The sequence below is a fragment of the Rhinoraja longicauda genome, chromosome 8, assembly GCF_053455715.1.
Source record: "Rhinoraja longicauda isolate Sanriku21f chromosome 8, sRhiLon1.1, whole genome shotgun sequence".
Classification (NCBI taxonomy): Eukaryota; Metazoa; Chordata; class Chondrichthyes; order Rajiformes; family Arhynchobatidae; genus Rhinoraja; species Rhinoraja longicauda.
In genome coordinates, this window is record NC_135960.1 from 24,014,448 (window position 1) to 24,035,240 (window position 20,793).

The 20,793-nt window shown below is 41.6% G+C and overlaps 2 protein-coding genes across 9 annotated transcripts in view; one reads left to right on the top strand and one right to left on the bottom strand.

The window, feature by feature from the left end:
* The window catches only part of acmsd (aminocarboxymuconate semialdehyde decarboxylase), a 34,833-nt gene extending 23,385 nt beyond the window's left edge, over positions 1-11,448 (bottom strand). For 4 of the 6 annotated variants that reach the window (XM_078403417.1, XM_078403418.1, XM_078403419.1 and 1 more), the window contains exons 1-5: positions 11,320-11,448; positions 6,547-6,591; positions 4,958-5,054; positions 2,564-2,710; positions 2,190-2,239 (exon numbers count right to left, since the gene is read on the bottom strand). In XM_078403417.1, coding sequence (XP_078259543.1) covers positions 2,190-2,239; positions 2,564-2,710; positions 4,958-5,054; positions 6,547-6,591; positions 11,320-11,376 — 396 coding nt within the window. In that variant the 5' untranslated portion in view covers positions 11,377-11,448. The remainder of the gene's footprint in view (positions 1-2,189; positions 2,240-2,563; positions 2,711-4,957; positions 5,055-6,546; positions 6,592-11,319) is intronic. The other 2 variants (XM_078403421.1, XM_078403420.1) reach the window with 1 other exon arrangement.
* tmem163a (transmembrane protein 163a) overlaps positions 1-20,793 on the top strand; it is a 181,479-nt gene that overhangs the window by 37,141 nt on the left and 123,545 nt on the right. The window lies entirely within an intron of this gene.

Below are 20,793 nucleotides of genomic sequence, written 5' to 3' on the forward strand. Positions count from 1 at the left end.
CTACTGCTATATACTTGTACTGTATCTGAGATGCTTATCTAGGATGTATCTAAGTGCTTATGCATAGTGATACTTATACTTAACTGTATACAAAAATGAATTTCGCTGTACCTCAGTACATGGGACAATAAAGTACCATTGAATATTGATCTGCAGAAGAGGCTTCCACACATTTAACATTCCTTTGGGTAAGAAAGTTTGATTCATTTATGTCCAAAAGAATATAATCTGAATCCAAAGGCTGCAGCCTTAGTTTAGGAACATTTATGCTCCATTCAGTCTGCCCAGTCCAATTAGGAATTCAGAAATTTCAATGAGCCCCTGATTCATTCTTGTAAAATCTGATGAATCTAATCATAGCAACCTCTCTTCATATATCGGTCCTGCCAACCTAAGAATCATTCTGGTGAGCTTTTGCTGTACTCTCTACATAACAAGAAAAGCCTTCCTCAGATAAAGAGACCAAAATGACACAGTAATGAAATGGTGGTTCTACTCTATTGCAGTCCCTTTCTCGACAATAAAATCATTTTGTACTGAAGCCAACACACCAAGGAACCTCTGCACTAGTGGGAGAGTCTAGAACCAGAGGTCATAGCTTCAGAATTAAAGGACGTTCCTTTAGGAAGGAGATGAGGTGGAATTTCTTTAGTCAGAGGGTGGTGAATCTGTGAAATTCATTACCACAGAAGGCTGTGGCAGCCAATGGATATTTTTAAGGTAGAGATAGATAGATTCTAGATTAGTACTGATGTCAGGGGTTATAGGGTTATGAGGAGGAGAATGGGGTTATGAGGGAAAGATAGATCAGCAATGATTGAATGGCAGGAACCATGAACCTGCACATTGCTTCTGATGTTTAGAATTACCCTATCAATTTGTGTGTTCTTGCAATGTGAGCGGAATCTAGAGCACTCGGGGGAAATTTACATAGACATGCAGAGAACGTGCAAAGTCCACACAGACAACAGTGGAAGTCAGGAATTAACCCGGGTTGCTGGAATTGCAAGGTAGAAACTGTATTGGCTGTGAGGCAGCAGTTCAATAGTGGTGTCACTGAGCTGCCCTGCTTTAAAAAAAATAATTTCACTCCTAAACTTTCAATAACTTCATTCGCTGGAATTTAGAAGGATAAGGGGATCTTATAGAAACACATAAAATTCTTAAAGGATTGGACAGTCTAGATGCAGGAAAAATGTTCCCGATGTTGGGAGAGTCCAGTACCAGGGGTCACAGTGGGGTAGGCCATTTAGGACTGAGATGAGGAAACACTTTTTCACCCAGAGTGTTGTGAATCTGTGGAATTCTCTGCCACAGAAGGAAGTGGAGGCTAATTCACTGGATGTTTTCAAGAGAGAGTTAGCTTTAGCTCTTAGGGCTAAAGGAATCAAGGAAAATGCGGAAAAAGCAGGAACGGGGTACTGATTTTAGATGATCAGCCGAAGGGCCTACTCCTGCACCTATTTTTCTATGGTTTTATTGTGCCAAAACATGCCTTATTTGTCTGCTGATGAGAGCTTTCTCTAAGCTTTCAAACCACAACGACAATGCAAGCATTTTATCCCCTTCATACTTTCTACTTGTGCCTCATATTTTTAGTCACAAGATTCTAACTTACGTCTGTATTCTTAAAAAGTGTATCAGAAAAGGAGACTGAAAAGCAGAACAAAATGAAAGAAAGTACAGGGAACAGAGTTGAGAAAGGAAAACAAAGTGAACGGAAATGAAGTCAAGCAAATTATTAAAGAGGAGACCAAACAAAAATAAAGAATGTCAAAGAAAAGTAAAGGACTGCTTTGTGTTGTTTTTGTTATATATTAGCACTGAGTCATGCAATACTTTCTGATTCATGCCACCCTGCTGGAAGTGATTTTATTCTATTTCATATCATATAACTTATCATTGAGTACACCAATCCCTAATTTTGTACAGAATGCATTTTTCTTAACTTTTTCCCATGCTCCAAACAGGCCAAATCATTATGCATGATGTAACATTTTATATTTGTTACAAGTTAATTTCTATATGTCAAGATTTAATGATGTACTGATTACTAAGATCTAGAGAAATTGCTAGATTGACAAGCAAGAAAAAGGTCTATTTTTTTGATAAATTAATTTATAATAACAAACCCCTTAATCTACATAACTTGAACTTGGTACTCACATCCTTCAGGTGTACAAACTTACCCAGTAATTGAACATAACAGGAACAGTAGAAAGAACCTGCAAAGTTACACCTGTAAAATTAAATGTTTTACAAGTAAAAATGTTTGTCCTTTTCATTTCAGTTTTATATTTCCACATTTAGTTCATTACTCCTTTTGATTATGAAATTGTTACTGGTGCTCGTTATTTGAATTAACAATCTGCCCATGTTAACAGATCTAAATATTTTCAGCTAAACTCATTTATCATATCATATCATATCATATACATACAGCCGGAAACAGGCCTTTTCGGCCCTCCAAGTCCGTGCCGCCCAGTGATCCCCGTACATTAACATTATCCTACACCCACTAGGGACAATTTTTTACATTTACCCAGCCAATTAACCTACATACCTGTACGTCTTTGGAGTGTGGGAGGAAACCGAAGATCTCGGAGTAAACCCACGCAGGTCACGGGGAGAACGTACAAACTCCTTACAGTGCAGCACCGTGCCAAGATGTTTAAATCATAACTATTATTAACACAACAATCTAGCAGAGCTGCAAATGTAAAGAGCCAAACTTTTATGTTAGCTTAATGGGAATAACATGAAGAAAGCAGTTTTATTCTGACAGCATTTTGTGTCAGGGATGTGATGATTCATGCTGATATATGTCATTCTAATTCCACTAGATTTGTAACTTAAAAATTAGGCACCTGTTAAAACCTTGGAAGGCTTGTTTTATGTGGGGGGTGGGGGTTGTGGAAAACTTTTTAAAATCTCTTACCTCGATGGAGATGCGATTTTTTCCCATATCGTATCACCGTCGGCACTGTGGCTTAACATCGAGGAGCTGGAAGCCTCCGCTGGAGACCGACTTCGGGAACTCCAACCGCGGGAGCCTGCAGGACTTTAACATCGCGGAGCTCATGATCCCTTTGCCAGGGATCGACCTCTGAGCTCCAACTGTGGGAGCCTGCGGACTTTAACCGTGGAGCTCGTGGTCTCTGGTTAGAGACCGACTTTGGGAGCTCCAAGCCGCAGGAGATTCGACCGCCCGACGTGGGAGCTTGGACCGCCCTGACGCGGGAGCTTCGACCGCCCCGACGCGGGAGAAAATGAGGGAAGATTAAACTTTATTGCCTTCCATCACAGTGAGGAATGTGGGGAATCCGCTGTGATGGATGTTTATGTTAACTTTTATGTAGCTGTGTGTCTTGTTGCTTTTTTTTTAGTATGGCTGTATGGTAATACGAATGTCACTGTGCCTTAATTGGTACACGTGACAATAAAAGACCTTTGAAACTATGTTTGCATAATTTTGTTTTGGCGTGCCATTTTTTAACTGTACAAAAATAACGTTAAAGTCCGTTTAAGAATACACTGGTATGCTGGGAGCATAGATCAATACTTTACAAGATCATTTTAAACAATGCGCTAACATTGTTAACATCATTTGAATTCACTCGGAAAATTTTATTTTGTTAAATTATAATTCCTGTGGTGCTACAATTGAATGACTAGGAATAAGGCTTGCACAGTCTAGGCAAAAGGTCTTTAGCCTAAAACATGAACTCTATTTCTCTTTCCACAAACGGTGATTAACTTGCTGAGTGCTTCGAGCATTTTCTGTTTTTCTGGCAATATATTGCTTCCTTGCCAAAGCTTGGAGTGCCAGAAACATATTCAATCCTAAAACTGGCTTATATTCACTGGAATTTAGAAGCATGAGAGGGGATCTTATAGAAACATATAAAATTCTTAAGGGATTGGACAGGCAAGATGCAGGAAAAATGTTCCCGATGTAGGGGGAGTCCAGAACCAGGGGTCATAGTTTAAGAATAAGGGGTAGGACATTTAGGACTGAGATGAGGAAAAACTTTTTCACCCAGTGTCGTGAATCTGTGGAATTCTCTGCCACAGAAGGCAATGGAGGCCAATTCACTGGATATATTCAAGAGAGAGTTAGGTAAAGCTCTTGGGGCTTACAGAATCAAGGGAGATGGGGTGAAAGCCGGAACGGGATACTGATTTGGGATGATCAGCCATGATCATAATGAATGGCGGTGCTGGATCCAAGGGCCAAATGACCTACTCCTGCACCTATTTCCTGTTTCAATTGTCTGCCATTGCAGAGTTCACCTTGCTGTCCCCCCTCCAACATGTTCATGCACGGATGACTAAGTAGGGTGACAATGTAAAAGTTTGGAATAGAGGTTGACTAATTTTTCCTTACTTGTCTCAGGATTACAGCTTCAGACAAGATTAACTAATGATCAAAACATTTCAAGGAACCATCTGAGCTGAACTAACCCCATATTGATATACAAAAATTAGAAGACGACAAATGCTACTTGATCATCTGTACATGCCGCACATTTGTAATGGCTGGAACATCATGAATAGATCTTCTTTAAACAATGCACCATCCATTCACTACCAGACACCAGCAACATGACACCTATTCCACATTACATTCCTCTCTGGCACACCTTCACAATGCACTTGCTAACAGACCAAATTATAAACTCAATGTTTGATCGATTCAAAGATTGTATTCTAGAGATTCAAGGCAAATCTATATTTTACAGTAGCAACAGGCTGGTAAGACTATAAATTTGTAGTGGTTATTGAACTGGAAATCTGTCTTTCATAGTATGTCACTTCACAGTCATCCCCAATTCATCAGCCTCTCAAATATTTTCCATAATAAATACCAGCATGGCATGATGGCTCCACCTCTAATCGTCATCTAAATTTAGTTGAACACATGGTGAAACTGCCAGCAAATGAGACTTCTACTTACCCGACTGATCCATTTCTTGAATTCGTACTTGTGGATCCCAGCAGTTTTCTTGTATGACTCTGAAGACGTTACCATCTTTCATCATTTTTGCTTCGCCCTTTTTGTAAACAGCACATTTTAATGTAAGAGTCTGTATTGTTATATTGTGATGGCATGTTGAATTTGGGCAATTAGAAGTCGAGCTGTTGCGACTTAGAAATCCTGGAGCACTCAAAAGGGTACAATGGATGGGTATTGCTGCTGGGTGCCAACGACCGTTGTCTCCCCTTTCCAAACTTCAATCATGCACAAGGCATCCCAGCCGAGAGGCATTTGAAAATCTTTTGCTGTGATGGTTTAAGAGTTGTAGTTGAAGCATTTTGACCCTATTCTGTGTTCATGTGGAGTCTTTTGACATCTCATGGGCATTTGATATATGATACGCTACGATAGAACTTTATTTATCTCAGGGTGGAAATTGGTCTGCCAAAAGTCATAAAACACAAGATACATGGAACATGAAATTAAAGTGACGAGTGGAAAGTCCAGGATTGGGGATGTGCAAATACAGTCTACCCCACGATAGAAGGGGGAGGAGTTGTAAAGTTTGATAGCCACAGGGAAAAAGGATCTCCTGTTGAGTTCTGTGCTGCGTCTTGATGGAACCAGTCTGTTGCCAAAGGTGCTTCTCAGGTTGACCAGTGTGTCATGGAGGGGGTGACCTGTAATTGTCCAAGATGCTCCGTAGTTTGAGGAGAATCCTCCCCTCCAAGACCATCTCCAGTAAATCCAACCCCATCCCCAGGACAGAGCCAGGCTTCCTGGTGAACTTGTTAATTCTGTTGCCATCCATGGCTTTCACCTTGCAACCCCAGCACATGACAGTGAAGAAGATGGCACTGGCCACCACCGATTGATAGAACATCTGCAGCATATTACTGCAGACATTGAAAGAGCAGAGCCTCCTCATAGGGGATAGACGGCTCTGTCCCTTCTTATACTGAGTGCCTCAGCATTCCTAGACCCGTCCAGTTTACTGTCCAGGTAAGCTCCAAAGTACGTACTCCTTGGTAAACTACACATCCACACCCTTGATGGAGACAGGGGACAGGGGTGTATCAGTGATTCTGGCCAGAACGTGACAATAATAAATCTAAACCTAAATCCAATTTCCAGTGTGATGCAAAATGACATGAAAGGGGTAGTTACTGTGTTTCCAGAAAAAAACCCATGCAAGACACTTTTTTTTTCAGGTTTATGCAATTAAATGTTTCTGTATGTGTACCTGACTGTCCTATGAATATTCAAAACGTACCCTGTACCAATGTCTTTTTTGGCTTAATCCACAATCTGGGCGGGTGATGAAACTGCATGAATGAGATTGCAGAGAGATCTGTAGACAGGACTTCTTGCAAAAAAACAGAAAATTGCCTTTGGACAGCAGGATCAAGAAGAGCAACAGAGTAAATAACAAAAAAATGCCAAAAAAACCCAACCAAAGATAATTTCAATACAATCAAGGAGATCAAAAAATGGAGCAAAGCCACAATTTAATATTTCTCCTAGAAGAATTCCTGCAATCAATCATTTTAGAATTAGAATAACCATACCTTGCAGTGATGGTGAAGTTGGACCCAACCTTCATATCCATATCTCTGGCAAAAGAGAAAGTCTGGTTACATACAGATAGAAATCTATATACTAAAACTCTCATTTGTTTGTTTGTTTGTTCCTGAACTACAGCCAAAACAGTACACGATAGCGTGACAACTTTAGGCCCACCTTACTCGCTGTCGTCCCTTTGGTGCTAATGGAAGAAGTTTAATTGAAATCAGTGTTATATTTTTAAAGTTATTCACATTTTAAAGTTTAAATCTATCTCCCAGGAAGGGAGGGGGGGGGGAGGGAGGGGGTGCAGGGAAAATAAGGGGGGTTAAGGGGGATGGAGTGAGGGGGGAGGGGAAGGAGGGAGGGGTGGGTGAAGGGAGCTGGAGGGAGGGGGGGAGGGGGGAAGGGAGGGGGGGAGGGGGGAAGGGAGGAGGGAGGGCGGAAGGGGAGGGGGGGAGGAGAGGTTTGGGCCCAACAGGTCCACTTGGTCTAGTAACTTTTAATTCTCTGGTTCCATTCAAATTTCATAATGCCTTAAAATGCTCTAAATTCACTGATTGCTATTGAACTGTAATTGCTGCTTTGTTTGGAAACATTATAATTATCATCTCAACAGGAATCTTGCTTCAATATTAAAAGAGGTCTTGCATTGCCCCAAAATCTTTAGCCAGCTGCATCTGTGAGCCTGTGACCTGCGAAGCCTACAGAAGGTCAGAGTACTTCACTGGACAATGCGAGGACAGACATGCCCATTTGGGTGCACTAGAACCTCCAGGCATGTTAAGCTTAACACTTCCCTGTGGTGTCAGGTTTTAGAGCAAACAAAATGAAACATCATTGATGTGAAATTATAGTCATCTCAATTGAGTACAATAGGAATGACACAAAATGCTTAGTGGGTCAGGCAGCATCCTTGGAGAACATGGAAAGGCGATGTTTCGGGTCGGGACTCTTCTTCAGACTGTGGGGACATCATGTACAAGACATTGGTAAGGTCACATTTGGATTACTGTGTGCTGTTCTGGTTGCCCTGCTCTAGAACGGACGTCATTCAACTAAAAAGGGTGGCAAAAAGATTTACCAGGGTGTTACTGGGTCTGGATTGTTTCAGCTGTGAAGACAGGCTGGATAAACGAGGACCCTTTTTTCCTTGGAGCCTAGGAATCTGTGGGGTGTCCTTATAGAAGTAGATACAATCATGGGGGCAATACGTAATCCCACTGTCCTTTCCCAAGGTAGGGCTGCCTAAAACTGGAGGGCATAGGTTTTAAGTTGAGAGGGGAAAGATTTTAAAAAGACTCGTGAGGCGGGGTTTTTTTTAATGGAGAGGGTGGTATGTATTTGGAGCAAGCTGACAGAGGAAATTGTAGACAAAATGTATAGGAATGAAGTGCAGATGCTGATTTAAACCGTAGATAAACACAAAAAGCTGAAGTAGCTCAGCGGGTCAGACAGCATCTCTAGAGAAAAGGAATAGGTGACATTTCAGGTCGGGTCTGAAGAAAGGTCTCGAACCGAAACGTCACCTATTCCTTTTCTCCAGAGATGCTGTCTGACCCGCCAAGTTACTTCAGCTTTTTGTGTCTATCTTCTGAGGAAATGGTAGAAGCGCACAATTACAATATTTAGAAGGTACTTGGAGATGTACATGAATAGGAAAGATTTGGAGAGATCAGGCGCAGGCAAGTGGGACTAGTACCGTTAGGCAATATGGTTGGCATGGACAAGTTGGGCTGAAGGGCCTCTTTCCAAAGGATTCAAAGGTCTTTTATTGTCACATGTGCCAATTAAGATACAGTGATATGCGAATTACCATACAGCTATATGAAAAAAAAGCAACAAGACACACAACTACATAGAAGTTAACATAAACATCCACCACAACAAATTCCCCACATTCCTCACTGTAATGGAAGGCAAAAAAGTCCAAACTTCTTCCTCTTTATTCTCCCGCAGTCGGGGCAGTCGAACCATCCGTCGGGGTGATCGAAGCTCCAGCAGCTGGCGGTCGAAACCCCCGTGTCGGGGCGGTCGAAGCTCCCACATCGGGGTGGTCGAAGCTTCTGACGCTTGGAGTTCCCGAAGTTGGTCTCTAACCAGAGACCTCGGGCTCCGTGATGTTAACTCCGCAAGCACCCACGGTTGGAGCTCTGAGGTCGATCCCTGGTAAAGGGATCGCGAGCTCCGTGATGGTAAGTCCCCAGGCACCCGCGGTGGAGCTCTCAAAAGTCGGTCTCCAGCAAATGCCGCCAACCCCTCGATGTTAGGCCGCAGTGCGGACGGAGATACAATACGATTTTTTTTTTTTTAAATCGCATCTCCGTTGAGGTAAGAGAATAGAAAAAGCTTCCCCCAAACCCCAACCCCCCCCCACATAAAAAAAGCGAAAGAACTAAAAACACATACTATTAAAACACCAAAGAGGAAAGAACAGACAGACTGTTGGCGATGCAGCCATTGCTGGCACCACCCGATGGTATAGTTCGGTGACTCTATGACAATGACTCTTGATTTAACTTGATCTCTTTCCCCATTGACAAAATAGTGTCAGTTTGAAGAAGGTGGGTCAAATATGTCCAAGCCATTAAACCTATGGCATTCGCATCCCTTTGAAATTAGAGTGCATAAATCAGGCTGTGGATGAGACTCTTGCAAGTGAATGGCTAGTTCACAAAACCAAATTAATGGTCTGACTGCACTAATAAAGCCCCTTTGTTAAAATCCATTGGCCCTTCACACCTCCAGTTTTACTAGCATTTCACTGCTCCTCTCAACTCCTAATCTCTTTCTAGAAAAAAAAGTGCTCAATTTAATTTATTTTGCCACAGAAGCTTTCTGCTTCTGAATTTTCAGCATTTTCTACTTTAACGGGAGAATGCTGATATTTTTCAATGAATGTCATGATTTGCATTTTAACGAAATTTAAGCTCAGCATCTGCTAACATTCTTGCAATTCTTCCCTCTGTGTCAACTTATAGTGTGCCTTTAAGATAAAATGCAAGATATTAAAGCTGTGGAGCAAAACGGATAAACCAGTTAAACAATAGAAGGATGATTAATTCTAAATGTATATATTAAAAGATTAAAATATAAAAAGTAATATTTTCCGGTGATCAGTGTTTACACAACTGATTTTAAAATATATTATCCAAGTGTTCTTTGATCTATCTGCAATGCACCAAAACTCACTCATGGGCTGGATATGGTAAGTGGCCAGCCAGTTTCCTGTCGAGTTAGAGTGATGGAAAAAATGACGTCTGTACCTAAATCTGGGATGTGCTTCCTTCCTTTATTTTTGAGTAGTGCGGTGCCTGAACCGCCATTATAATATCCTCCATTTACAACATTTTTAGGGAACTTATGTATGATGTCAAAATGATATTCCTGTTCTGAGAAAGTTGAAAAATTGAAGATATTCTGTGATAATGAAACTTTTATCGAAAGGCAATTAAATGATGTTCAGTAAAATTAATGATTTTTGTTTTGCTCTTGTGGATAGTTAAGTGAAAAAAATTGTAATGTCCTGCAGCAGTAGCATTCTTATGTCATGATTATCTCAATCTTTGCATTGAAGTGTGTTAACAGTAGGCATTATTGATAATGTAGCAGAGCTAGTTAGCAAAAATGTACATTGGCAGTCTTTGAAATCTAATTCTTGAAAGTAGCTTTTTATCTCATACAAACATTGAGTGCCTATTTTGTTAAGTCCGTTATCTCCAATGAATTAATACCTTAATGGTATGTTTGTTGTCGTTGAGGGAAAACTAAAAGTGCGAGATAGGATCTGAATGCAATCCTTTATTGGTCACACAGATGTGTCTATGTACTTTTGCTTTGATTTGTTGTCTTTAAATTTGTTGTTCTATCACTTTGTTCCAACTGCCATGTTTTAAAGTAATTGCTGCTCTGCCACCTTTGGTGTGCACTCTCTACAAACATTCCTTTTGTTCCTTCCACTTCCCCCTCTGCAATTTAAACAAGCCTCTCTTCTCACTTTCACATTAATGAGAAAAGGTCCTTGACTCGAAAGTGTTGATTCTGTCCCTCTCTCCACTAGTGCTGCCGATTCTACTGAATGTTTCAGCATTCTCTGTCTTTGTGTTTGAAGTTATTCATTGCTATCAACACTATGATTCAAGAGCTTTCAACATGTCTACATTTCAGCTTTCCTCGACTGTTGTTTTCCACTCTCTCATGGATTCAACATTATTCTAAATTTCTATTACACGAGCAATACTAAATGTACCTTTTCTCAGATAACGTGGAAATATGACTGCATCACAGTATTTTCATGTTTCAGTAATGCAGCAGAGAAACTGATTAGAGCACAAGTAAACTTTCACTAACCGCAGATCAATGATTAAAGTGTAAAGTGCAATTTAGAAACTGAAATAACATGTGCATTTCCAACCCAAAGGACAAGGAAGTAAAGGTAGAATTTGATAATAACATTTTAAAACTGGTTACTTGTCTGTGGCACATTCAACTCATGTCAACACTATAGAATTCTGTTATATTCTCACTGTTGCCAGCTTTGAACAAATCCTTATTACTTTGGATGATTTATTCAAACCTAGAATGGCCTTTTCCATTCTTGCCTATGCTTTATCACCAATTATTTCAAGTCTGCTAAGTGTTTAACTTCATTTTAGCTGCCTCCAGGTTTCATACAGATACTTGTTATTTTTTTATTTTCTTTATGCATTTATACCTCAGGAATTTATTTGCCTGGTTGTTCAATGTTTAAAACAGAAAGCAAAACACTCGAGTGTTACCTGCTTTAGATTTGGCCATTCCTTAGGCAAGATGTGGCTGTGTAAGTCTATCTTCATTCCTGTACAGCAAGCAATTCAACTGCAAAATTCAACACTGTGTGACTAGATCTCCTGATGCAGACCAATAGCTCACTCTTTTTAATCTTACCTTCCTTTGAGGGGTATAGCTTGCACCAGCCAATCACAGCTCATAATCTTTCATTAAACTGGTAAATAATCATTACAGTACAAAGTACAGAATAGAGGGAGTTGCAACTTATGTGCTAATAAACAACAGATAAACAAGAAGAATATTTAAATTATGATAAGGATTTATTGGTTACAAACAAAATGTAAACTGGTTGTTTTCAACCTCAGACCGGGGAGACCGACGTCGGGCAGAGCCATAGTAGTGGGTGACTCCATTGTCCGAGGTGCGGACAGTAGATTCTGTGGCGGCAGGCGGGACTTGAGGATGGTCTGTTACCTCCCTGGTGCCAGGGTTCAAGATGTCACGGACCGGCTTCAGAACATCCTAGCGAGGGAAGGCAATCAGCCGGACGTAGTTGTGCATGTGGGCACGAACGACGTCGGGAGGAAGAGGAAGGAAGTACTGCAAAGCGAGTTTAAAGAGTTAGGAAGAAGACTGAGAAGTAGGACTCCCTTTCCTGGGGGTGGTTATCTCTGGATTGCTTCCTGTACCTCGTGCTAGTGAGGGCAGGAACAGGGAGATAGGGGATATGAATGCATGGCTGTGGGACTGGTGCAGGGAGCAGGGATTTAGATTTCTAAACCGCTGGGATCTCTTCTGGGGTAGTCATTTATTTATTTGTCACATACACATAAATGTGTAGTGAAATGAAAAATTGCCCGCAGTTCAACAATAAGACCAATAAGAATAATCAATAAAAATGCAATAACACATACAATCATAAACTAATACCAAAAAAAAGAAACATCCATCACAGTGAGTCTCCTCCAGTCCCCTCCTCACTGTGATGGAAGTAGGGGTGACCTGTACAAAAGGGACGGGTTACACCTTAACAGCAGGGGGACCAACGTTCTGGCAGGCAGGTTTGCTAGTGCTACACGTATGGGTTTAAACTAAGTAGTGGGGGGGAGGGGTTGACAAATTGGGAGTATAAAGATGGAGTTAAAGGCAAAGCGAATACAGGAAAAATTGCAAAAGACTCTTGAATAAATGGGAAGGAAAGTTCAAGATGGGATATGAGAGTAAGGTCAGGGCCAATGGTGAGAGGGGAGGTGAATACCGAAGTTAAAGTGTTGTATTTGAATGCGCGAAGTATAAAAAATAAAATGGATGAGGTTCAGTTGGACATTGGCAAGTATGATGTTGTGCGAATTACAGAGACATGGCAACAAGAGGACCAGGGCTGGGAGCTGAATATTCAGGGGTATACGACCTATCGAAAAGACAGACAGGTGGGCAGAAGGGGTGGGGTCGCTCTGTTTGTAAGGAATGATATTCAGTCCCTCGCAAGAGGTGACATAGAATCAGGAGATGTAGAATCAGAACGGATAGAACAGAGGAATTGTAAGGGTAAAAAGACCCCAATGGGAGTTGTAACAGCTTGTACTGGAGCATACCAGGGAGAAGGCAATTCTGGATTTAGTGTTGTGTAATGAACCTGATTTGATAAGGGAACTCAAGGTAAAAGAGCCATTAGAAGGCAGTGATCATAATATGATGAGTTTTAATCTACAAATCAAGAGGGAGAAGGGAAAATCGGAAGTGTCAGTATTACAATATCGCAAAGGGGATTATAGAGGCATGAGGGAGGAGCTGGCCAGATTTGACTGGAAGGAGACCCCAGCAGGGAAGACGGTGGAACAGCAATGGCAGGTATTCCTGGGTATAATGCAGAAGGTGCAGGATCAATTCATCCCAAAGAGGAGGAAAGATTCTAAGGGGAGTAAGAGGCACTGTTGACTGACAAGGGGAGTCAAGGACAGCATAAGAATAAAATAGAAGTATTATATAGCAAAGAAGAGCGGGAAGCCAGAGGATTGGGACTCTTTTAAAGAGCAACAGAAGATAACTAAAAAGGCAATACGGGGAGAAAAGATGAGGTACGAAGGTAAGCTAGCCAATAATATAAAGGAGGATAGTAAAAGCTTCTTTAGGTATGTGAAGAGGAAAAAAATAGTTACGGCAAATTGGGGTCCCTTGAAGTCAGAAGCAGGTGAATTTATAATGGGAAACAAGGAAATGGCAGACGAGTTGAACCGGTACTTTGGATCTGTCTTCACTAAGGAAGATACAAACAATCTCCCAGATGTTCTAGTGGCCAGAGATCCTAGGGTGACGGAGGAACTGAAGGAAATTCACATTAGGCAGGAAATGGTGTTGGGTAGACTGATGGGACTGAAGGCTGATAAATCCCCAGGACCTGATGGTCTGCATCCCAGAGTACTTAAGGAATTGTCTCTAGAAATCGTGGACGCATTGATGATCATTTCCCAATGTTCTATAGATTCAGGATCAGTTCCTGTGGATTGTAGGGTAGCTAATATTATCCAACTTTTTAAGAAAGGAGGGAGAGAAAAAACGGGAAATTATAGACCAGTTTTTAAAAAAATATTATTTTTGTTGCATTTTCAAATAGCATACAAAAACATAAAATAACAAAACATAACAAGGCACATCAACAGCAAGATCACTTTTAGGCACCTAAAGGCACTTTAAATAGAAAGGAAGTAAGGCACGTTTCTGCTATAGGTCATGTTTATATATATATATATATATATATATATATAATAGCACCACCTTTGGTGAAGGATTGTAAATGTTTGAATAAACCACGGTGCAGCTGTGCAGCCTTGGGAGTTAACTTGTTGTTCTTTGTCTGAGCTCAAGATATCACAAATTGGCGACGAGCGTGGGATCGTCGACTCCCCAGCTTTACTTGTCTGTGTAGATAAGGAATTCTACAGAGGCACGGAGAACGTTGTATAACGTTTGGTGTCAAGGACAGCTGGAAATCGGCTCACAAAGTGGAATTCTGTGAGACTGATAAAAAATATATATCTAAAATGGCGGTGCCCAGTGGATATATTGGAAGATTGGGTGAGTTCCAGCAAAGCCGGGAAACGTTCAGTACGTACATCGAACGTTTAGAGATGTTTTTTGTTGCAAATAACATCACTGAAGTAGAAGCTTTTGATGCAGAATCAAGACGTTTGAATGAAGCAATTAAAAATAGGAAAAGAGCAATTTTTCTCACTGAAATGGGTCTCGAGGTTTATGCTACAGTGAAGAATTTATTAGCTCCAGCCAAACCAAAGGACACGGCCTTGAAGGATATTCTGAAGAAGTTAACAGAACATTATGACCCTAAGCCCTTAGAAATAGCTGAAAGCTATAGTTTTGGAACGAGATGCCAACTTCCAGAGGAGGATATTAGTAATTTTATTGTGGCACTCAAGAAGTTATCAATTCATTGTAATTTTGGAAATTTCCAAGACCGGGCGTTAAGAGACCGTTTCTTGTGTGGACTGAGAAGTGAGCGGATCCGAAGTAAGCTGATGATGGTGTATGACCTGACCTTTGAAACTGCTTGTAAAACTGCTTTGTCAATGGATATGGCAGAAAGGGGTTCGAGAGAAGTCAGGACAACTTCTAGACAACCAGCGGAAGAGTTGAACAAGCTACAGTCGACAAAGACATCAGAGAATCGTTATCCATGGAAGGGTAGCAAGACGACTGCAAAGTCGTGCTATCGCTGTTTGGGCTCACATCTAGCACAGTCTTGTCCGTTCTTCAAGGTAGAGTGTTACTCGTGTCACAAGGTGGGACACCTAGCGAAGGCTTGTCGAAAGGCTAAGCAGAAAATAGGTTCAACAACAAGTAAGCTGCATTCTGTGGAGCAACTGCAGACAGAGGAAGAGCTACTCGAGATATACACCATCTGCAGCAATGAGCTAGTAAACCAGAAGACAAAGAATGTGTCCGTGCAAGTCCAGTTGAATGGAGCTCAGGTCAGCATGGAAGTCGACACAGGAGCATCTGTGAGCGTGATTCCAGAATTGGTGTATCGGGAGAAGCTGACACAAATTCCTTTGGAGCGAAGAAAATCGAGCTACGTGGTTACTCTGGAGAGAAGATTCCAGTGTTAGGATGCGTACATGTACCAGTTAGGCATAAGGAGCAACAGGCGGAGTTGCCCCTCGTAGTTGTAAAGGGGGATAAACCTGCATTGCTAGGTCGGAATTGGCTGCAGATCTTGAAGCTCAACTGGAATGAGATATTCATCGTTCGTGAAGAATTAAAGTGTCCGGAGGACATAATCAAGAAACATCCGAAGGTGTTTAGTGACCAGGGAAAGCCAATTAAGGGGTACAAAGCGAAAATACGTGTGAAGAAGGATGCAACACCAGTGCATTGCAAACCACGGGTTGCAAACCATCAAGTTTGCTGATGACACTGTGGTGGTGGACCGGATCTCTGACAACGATGAGAAGGCCTACCGGGAGGAGGTGGCTGATCTGGCACTCTGGTGTCAGGACAATAGCCTTCTCTTGAATGTCAAAAAAACTAAGGAGCTGATTGTGGAATTTAGAAGGGCTCAACATCCAAGGACGTACACGCCACTGGAAATAAATGGGTCTACTGTGGATAGGGTGAGCAATTTTAAATACTTGGGAGTCCACATCAAAGAGGATCTGACATGGGCAACGCACATTGCCGCACTGGTGGGTAAGGCAAAGCAGTGCCTTCACCACCTTAGACAGCTGAGGAAATTCAGAGTGTCTCTGAGGATCCTTCATTGCTTCTACTCTGGGGCTGTAGAGAGCATCCTGTCCGGCAACATTACAGTCTGGTTTGGGAACAGTTCTGCCCAGGACAGGAAGGCCCTGCAGAGAGTAGTGCGTTCGGCAGAACGCATCATGGGAACTAAACTCGCCCCCCTGCAGGACCTATACATCAGGAGGTGTAGATCGAGAGCAAGCAAGATTATGAGGGACACCTGGCACCCCAGCAACGGACGGTTCCAGATGCTACGGTCAGGCAAGCGCCTCCACTGTCATGCTGTGAAAGCGGAGAGGATGAGACGGAGTTTCTTCCCACAGGCCATCAGGACTGTTAACTTTTATAACTCCAGGAACTAAATTTTGTCTTCTCTGTATTAACTTTTATTTATATGCTGTAACTGTAATTTTTTTTTGCACAATCCGCAGGCATTGCCGCTTCCATTTCACTGCACATCGTGTATGTGCATGTGACAAATAGACTTGACTTGACTTGATGCTCTTAAGGACAAGGTCGAGAAAGAACTGAAAAGACTTGAAGCTGAGAACATTATCAATAAGGTAGAAAATAGCGAATGGGAAACTGCCATTGTAGTTGTACCTAAATTGATGGTAGTGTTAGACTGTGTGGGGATTATAAAGTGACCATAAACCAGGTACTGGAAGATAGCAGACCAGATACCCTACCAACGGCAGAGGATTTGTTTAGCACCCTCACAGGCGGCCAAGTTTTCATAAAAATGGACTTGACAAATGCCTATTTGCAGTTGGGTGTAGATGACGAATCTAAATCCAAGCTAACTATTAAAACGCATTTGGGATTGTTTCAGTTCAATAGGCTTCCATTTGGTATATCATCAGCCCCAGGGATTTTTCAAGGGGTAATGACACAAATTCTAGAGGGAATTGAAGGTGTGGTGTGTTATTTGGATGACATCCTCATCTCAGCCCCTGACAGGCAGACACATGATGAAAGGTTGGAAGTGGTACTCAAACGACTTGAAACACACAGTGTAAGAGTAAAGGCACAGAAGTGTGAGTTCTTTCAGAACTCGGTAGAGTACTTGGGTCATAAGATAGACAAGGATGGTTTACACCCCACCAAGGGTAAGGGGTGACGATCAGAAATGCGCCCACTCCCAGAAACATATCTGAGATCCGATCCTTTTTAGGATTAGTGCATTACTATGGGAAGTTTGTGCCAAATCTGTCCACCTGTTTACATCCCTTGAATGAGCTTTTGAGAAAAGATGTACCATGGAAGTGGACACGTAAATGTGATCAAGCTTTCAAGGCATGTAAAGCTCAGTTAGCAGAGAGTTCAATGCTTGCTCATTACGATGTCACAAAGCCGATGAAGTTAGCATGTGATGCTTCACCATACGGTGTTGGTGCTGTGATCTCTCATGTGTTAGAAAATGGAGAGGAAAGGCCAATAGCATTTGCGTCTAGAACACTCAATGCCAGTGAGAGAAATTATGCACAAATAGAGCGAGAGGCTCTTGCATTGATTTTTGCCGTTAGGAGGTTTCACAAATACTTGTATGGTAGAAGGTTTGTAATCGAGACAGATCACCAGCCATTGACAGTGATCCTAAATCCAAAAGCACACATTCCAACTCTGGCAGCAGCCAGAATGCAAAGATGGACATTGATATTGTCTGCATACCAGTATGACATTCAGTATCGTAAGGCAGCAGAGCACAGCAATGCTGATGCCATGTCGAGATTACCTTTGGAATCGGAGGTTACACCAAACAGAGAGGACTTGTTTTACTTCTCTCATGTAGATGAGTTACCTATCACATCAGGAGACATTCGGAAGGCTACTCGCACTGACAGATTTTTGTCAAAAGTGCAGGAATATATTACTAATGGATGGCCAAATAAATTGCCAAATTCAGAGGCAGAACTGTCGCCATTCTTTGTTGGCAGGAACGAACTCTCAATAGACCAAGGTTGTGTCATGTGGGGAGCGAGAGTTGTAATACCTGAAAAATATGAAGTAAAATTGCTAGAAGATCTTCATGATCAGCATTTGGGAATGTATCTAACAAAGAGTCTAGCTAGAAGCTATCTATGGTGGCCGGGTCTAGATAAGGACATAGAACAAAGGGTGAAAGAGTGTAGCACATGTCAAGCAGTTGGAAAGAATCCACCCACAGTACCGCTACAGCCATGGAAATGGCCGGTTAGAGTGTGGCAAAGATTACACATTGACTTTGCAGAGTTGGATGGACAACAATTGTTCATTGTGATTGATAGTCACTCCAAGTGGGTTGAGGTGTTTCCGATGAACAAAACGACATCCAGCAAAACGATAGACGTTTTAGGATTGTTTGCGTCTTATGGATTTCCAGAGGAAATTGTGTCTGATAACGGACTACAATTCTGTTCACAAGTGTTTGCACAATTCATGAAAGGGAATGCTGTAAAACACACTAGAGTAGCTCCATACCATCCCGCTTCAAATGGAGCAGCAGAACGCACAGTGCAAATTGTGAAGCGGACATTAGTCAAACAACTGCTGGATCCAAATCCAAAGAAAAGACAGTTGTCGTTGTTTCACAAACTGGTTAACTTTCTGATTACCTACCGAAACACACCTCACACCACTACTGGTCAAACACCAGCTGAACTGTTCTTGAAAAGAAAACCCAGAACAAGGTTTTCACTGTTGAAACCAAACTTGGCTCAAGCAGTAGAAGAGAAACAGGAGAAACAAAAATCATATTATGACAGAAGTCGAGTAAAGGAAAGGAGTGTTGAGTTAAATCAGCAGGTAAAGGTGAAAAACCATCATCACAAGTGGGTGAAGTGGTTACCTGGAAGAGTAGTAAAAAAGTGCGGACCGGACATATTTGGTCAAGATGTTTGCAAGTGGTAATGTGAGAAAAGTACACATTGATCATGTCATGTCTATGCAAGCACAGACTGGGTTGAAATCAGACCAGTGGTTAGGTCAAATTTGTAAAGTTATTGCCTGAAATGTACATATCATTGTATATACCACACAGAGGCATGATGCCCTCATTTTATTCCGATTGTTTAAAAGTAAACTATCAGACAAGATTGTAATAATTTCATACTGTCGGTTATATTCAAAACAAAATATCCACCAGGATTTTTTTAAATTAGGGTGGAAGGAGTTGTAATAGCACCACCTTTGGTGAAGGATTGTAAATGTTTGAATAAACCACAGTGCAGCTGTGCAGCCTTGGGAGTTAACTTGTTGTTGTTCTGTGTCTGAGCTCAAGATATCACAATATATATATATATATAAACTGCTCCCACCTTTAATAATCTAACCAGACAATAATCACAATGAAAATAATGACTGTCAGCAGTTCACTACAAGGCCTCAATAAAATCTTTCTCCTCCAGAAATTTCATAAACGAGCCCCAAATCTTTTCAAAAGTGTCATATTTCCCCTTAACCATATATGTAAGTTTCTCCAAAGCAAGACACTGCAGTAATCCATCAACCCAACTTTGCTTGTTTGGTCTATAAACTGATTTCCATGACAAAGCAATTTTATGTTTAGCTTCAAGCAGACAAAATATAACCATCTTCTTATCTGTATTGTTAAGTTTACAGCTTGCTGGAAAACATCCGAAAATACAAAGTTTAGGACAGAGTGGAAGCTTCTCTTTTGTGGCAATAGATAAAGTTGTTATTATCTCCTTCCAGTACTCTTGGATGGTGGGGCATTCCCAAAGGCAATGAAACAAGCTACCCTCATGTACACCACATTTGATACACAGATCAGGTGTATTAAGGTTAATGCGATGCAGTAAAACAGGAATAATATATAGTCTCATTATCCATTTGTACTGGAGTAATTTGAACCGCGTATTTATTGTTTGGACTTGAGATTGTAAACATATATCCTGCCATTCTTCTACAGTAATTTCTTTATCAAGATCTGAACACCACGCAAGCCTTTTATCTTCTGAAGATTCCTTTGCTGTAATAGCTATAGCTATAATAATTTGGTAAATCCATGAGATTTGGCAACCTGCCTCATGATGGTTTAAAGCCGCCTTTTCTAAAGAGTTTTGAGTTGGCAATAGACAATAGACAATAGACAATAGGTGCAGGAGGAGGCCATTCGGCCCTTCGAGCCAGCACCGCCATTCAATGTGATCATGGCTGACCATTCTCAATCAGTACCCCGCTCCTGCCTTCTCCCCATACCCCTGACTCCACTATCCTTAAGAGCTCTATCTAGCTCTCTCTTGAATGCATTCAGAGAATTGGCCTCCACTGCCTTCTGAGGCAGAGAATTCCACAGATTCACAACTCTCTGACTGTAAAGGTTTTTCCTCATCTCAGTTCTAAATGGCCTACCCCTTATTCTTAAACTGTGGCCCCTTGTTCTGGACTCCCCCAACATTGGAAACATGTTTCCTGCCTCTAACGTGTCCAACCCCTTAATAATCTTATACGTTTCGATAAGATCCCCTCTCATCCTTCTAAATTCCAGTGTATACAAGCCTAGTCGCTCCAGTCTTTCAACATATGGCAGTCCCGCCATTCCGGGAATTAACCTAGTAAACCTACGCTGCACGCCCACAATAGCAAGAATATCCTTCCTCAAATTTGGAGACCAAAACTGCACACAGTACTCCAGGTGCGGTCTCACTAGGGCCCTGTACAACTGCAGAAGGACCTCTTTGCTCCTATACTCAACTCCCCTTGTTATGAAGGCCAACATTCCATTG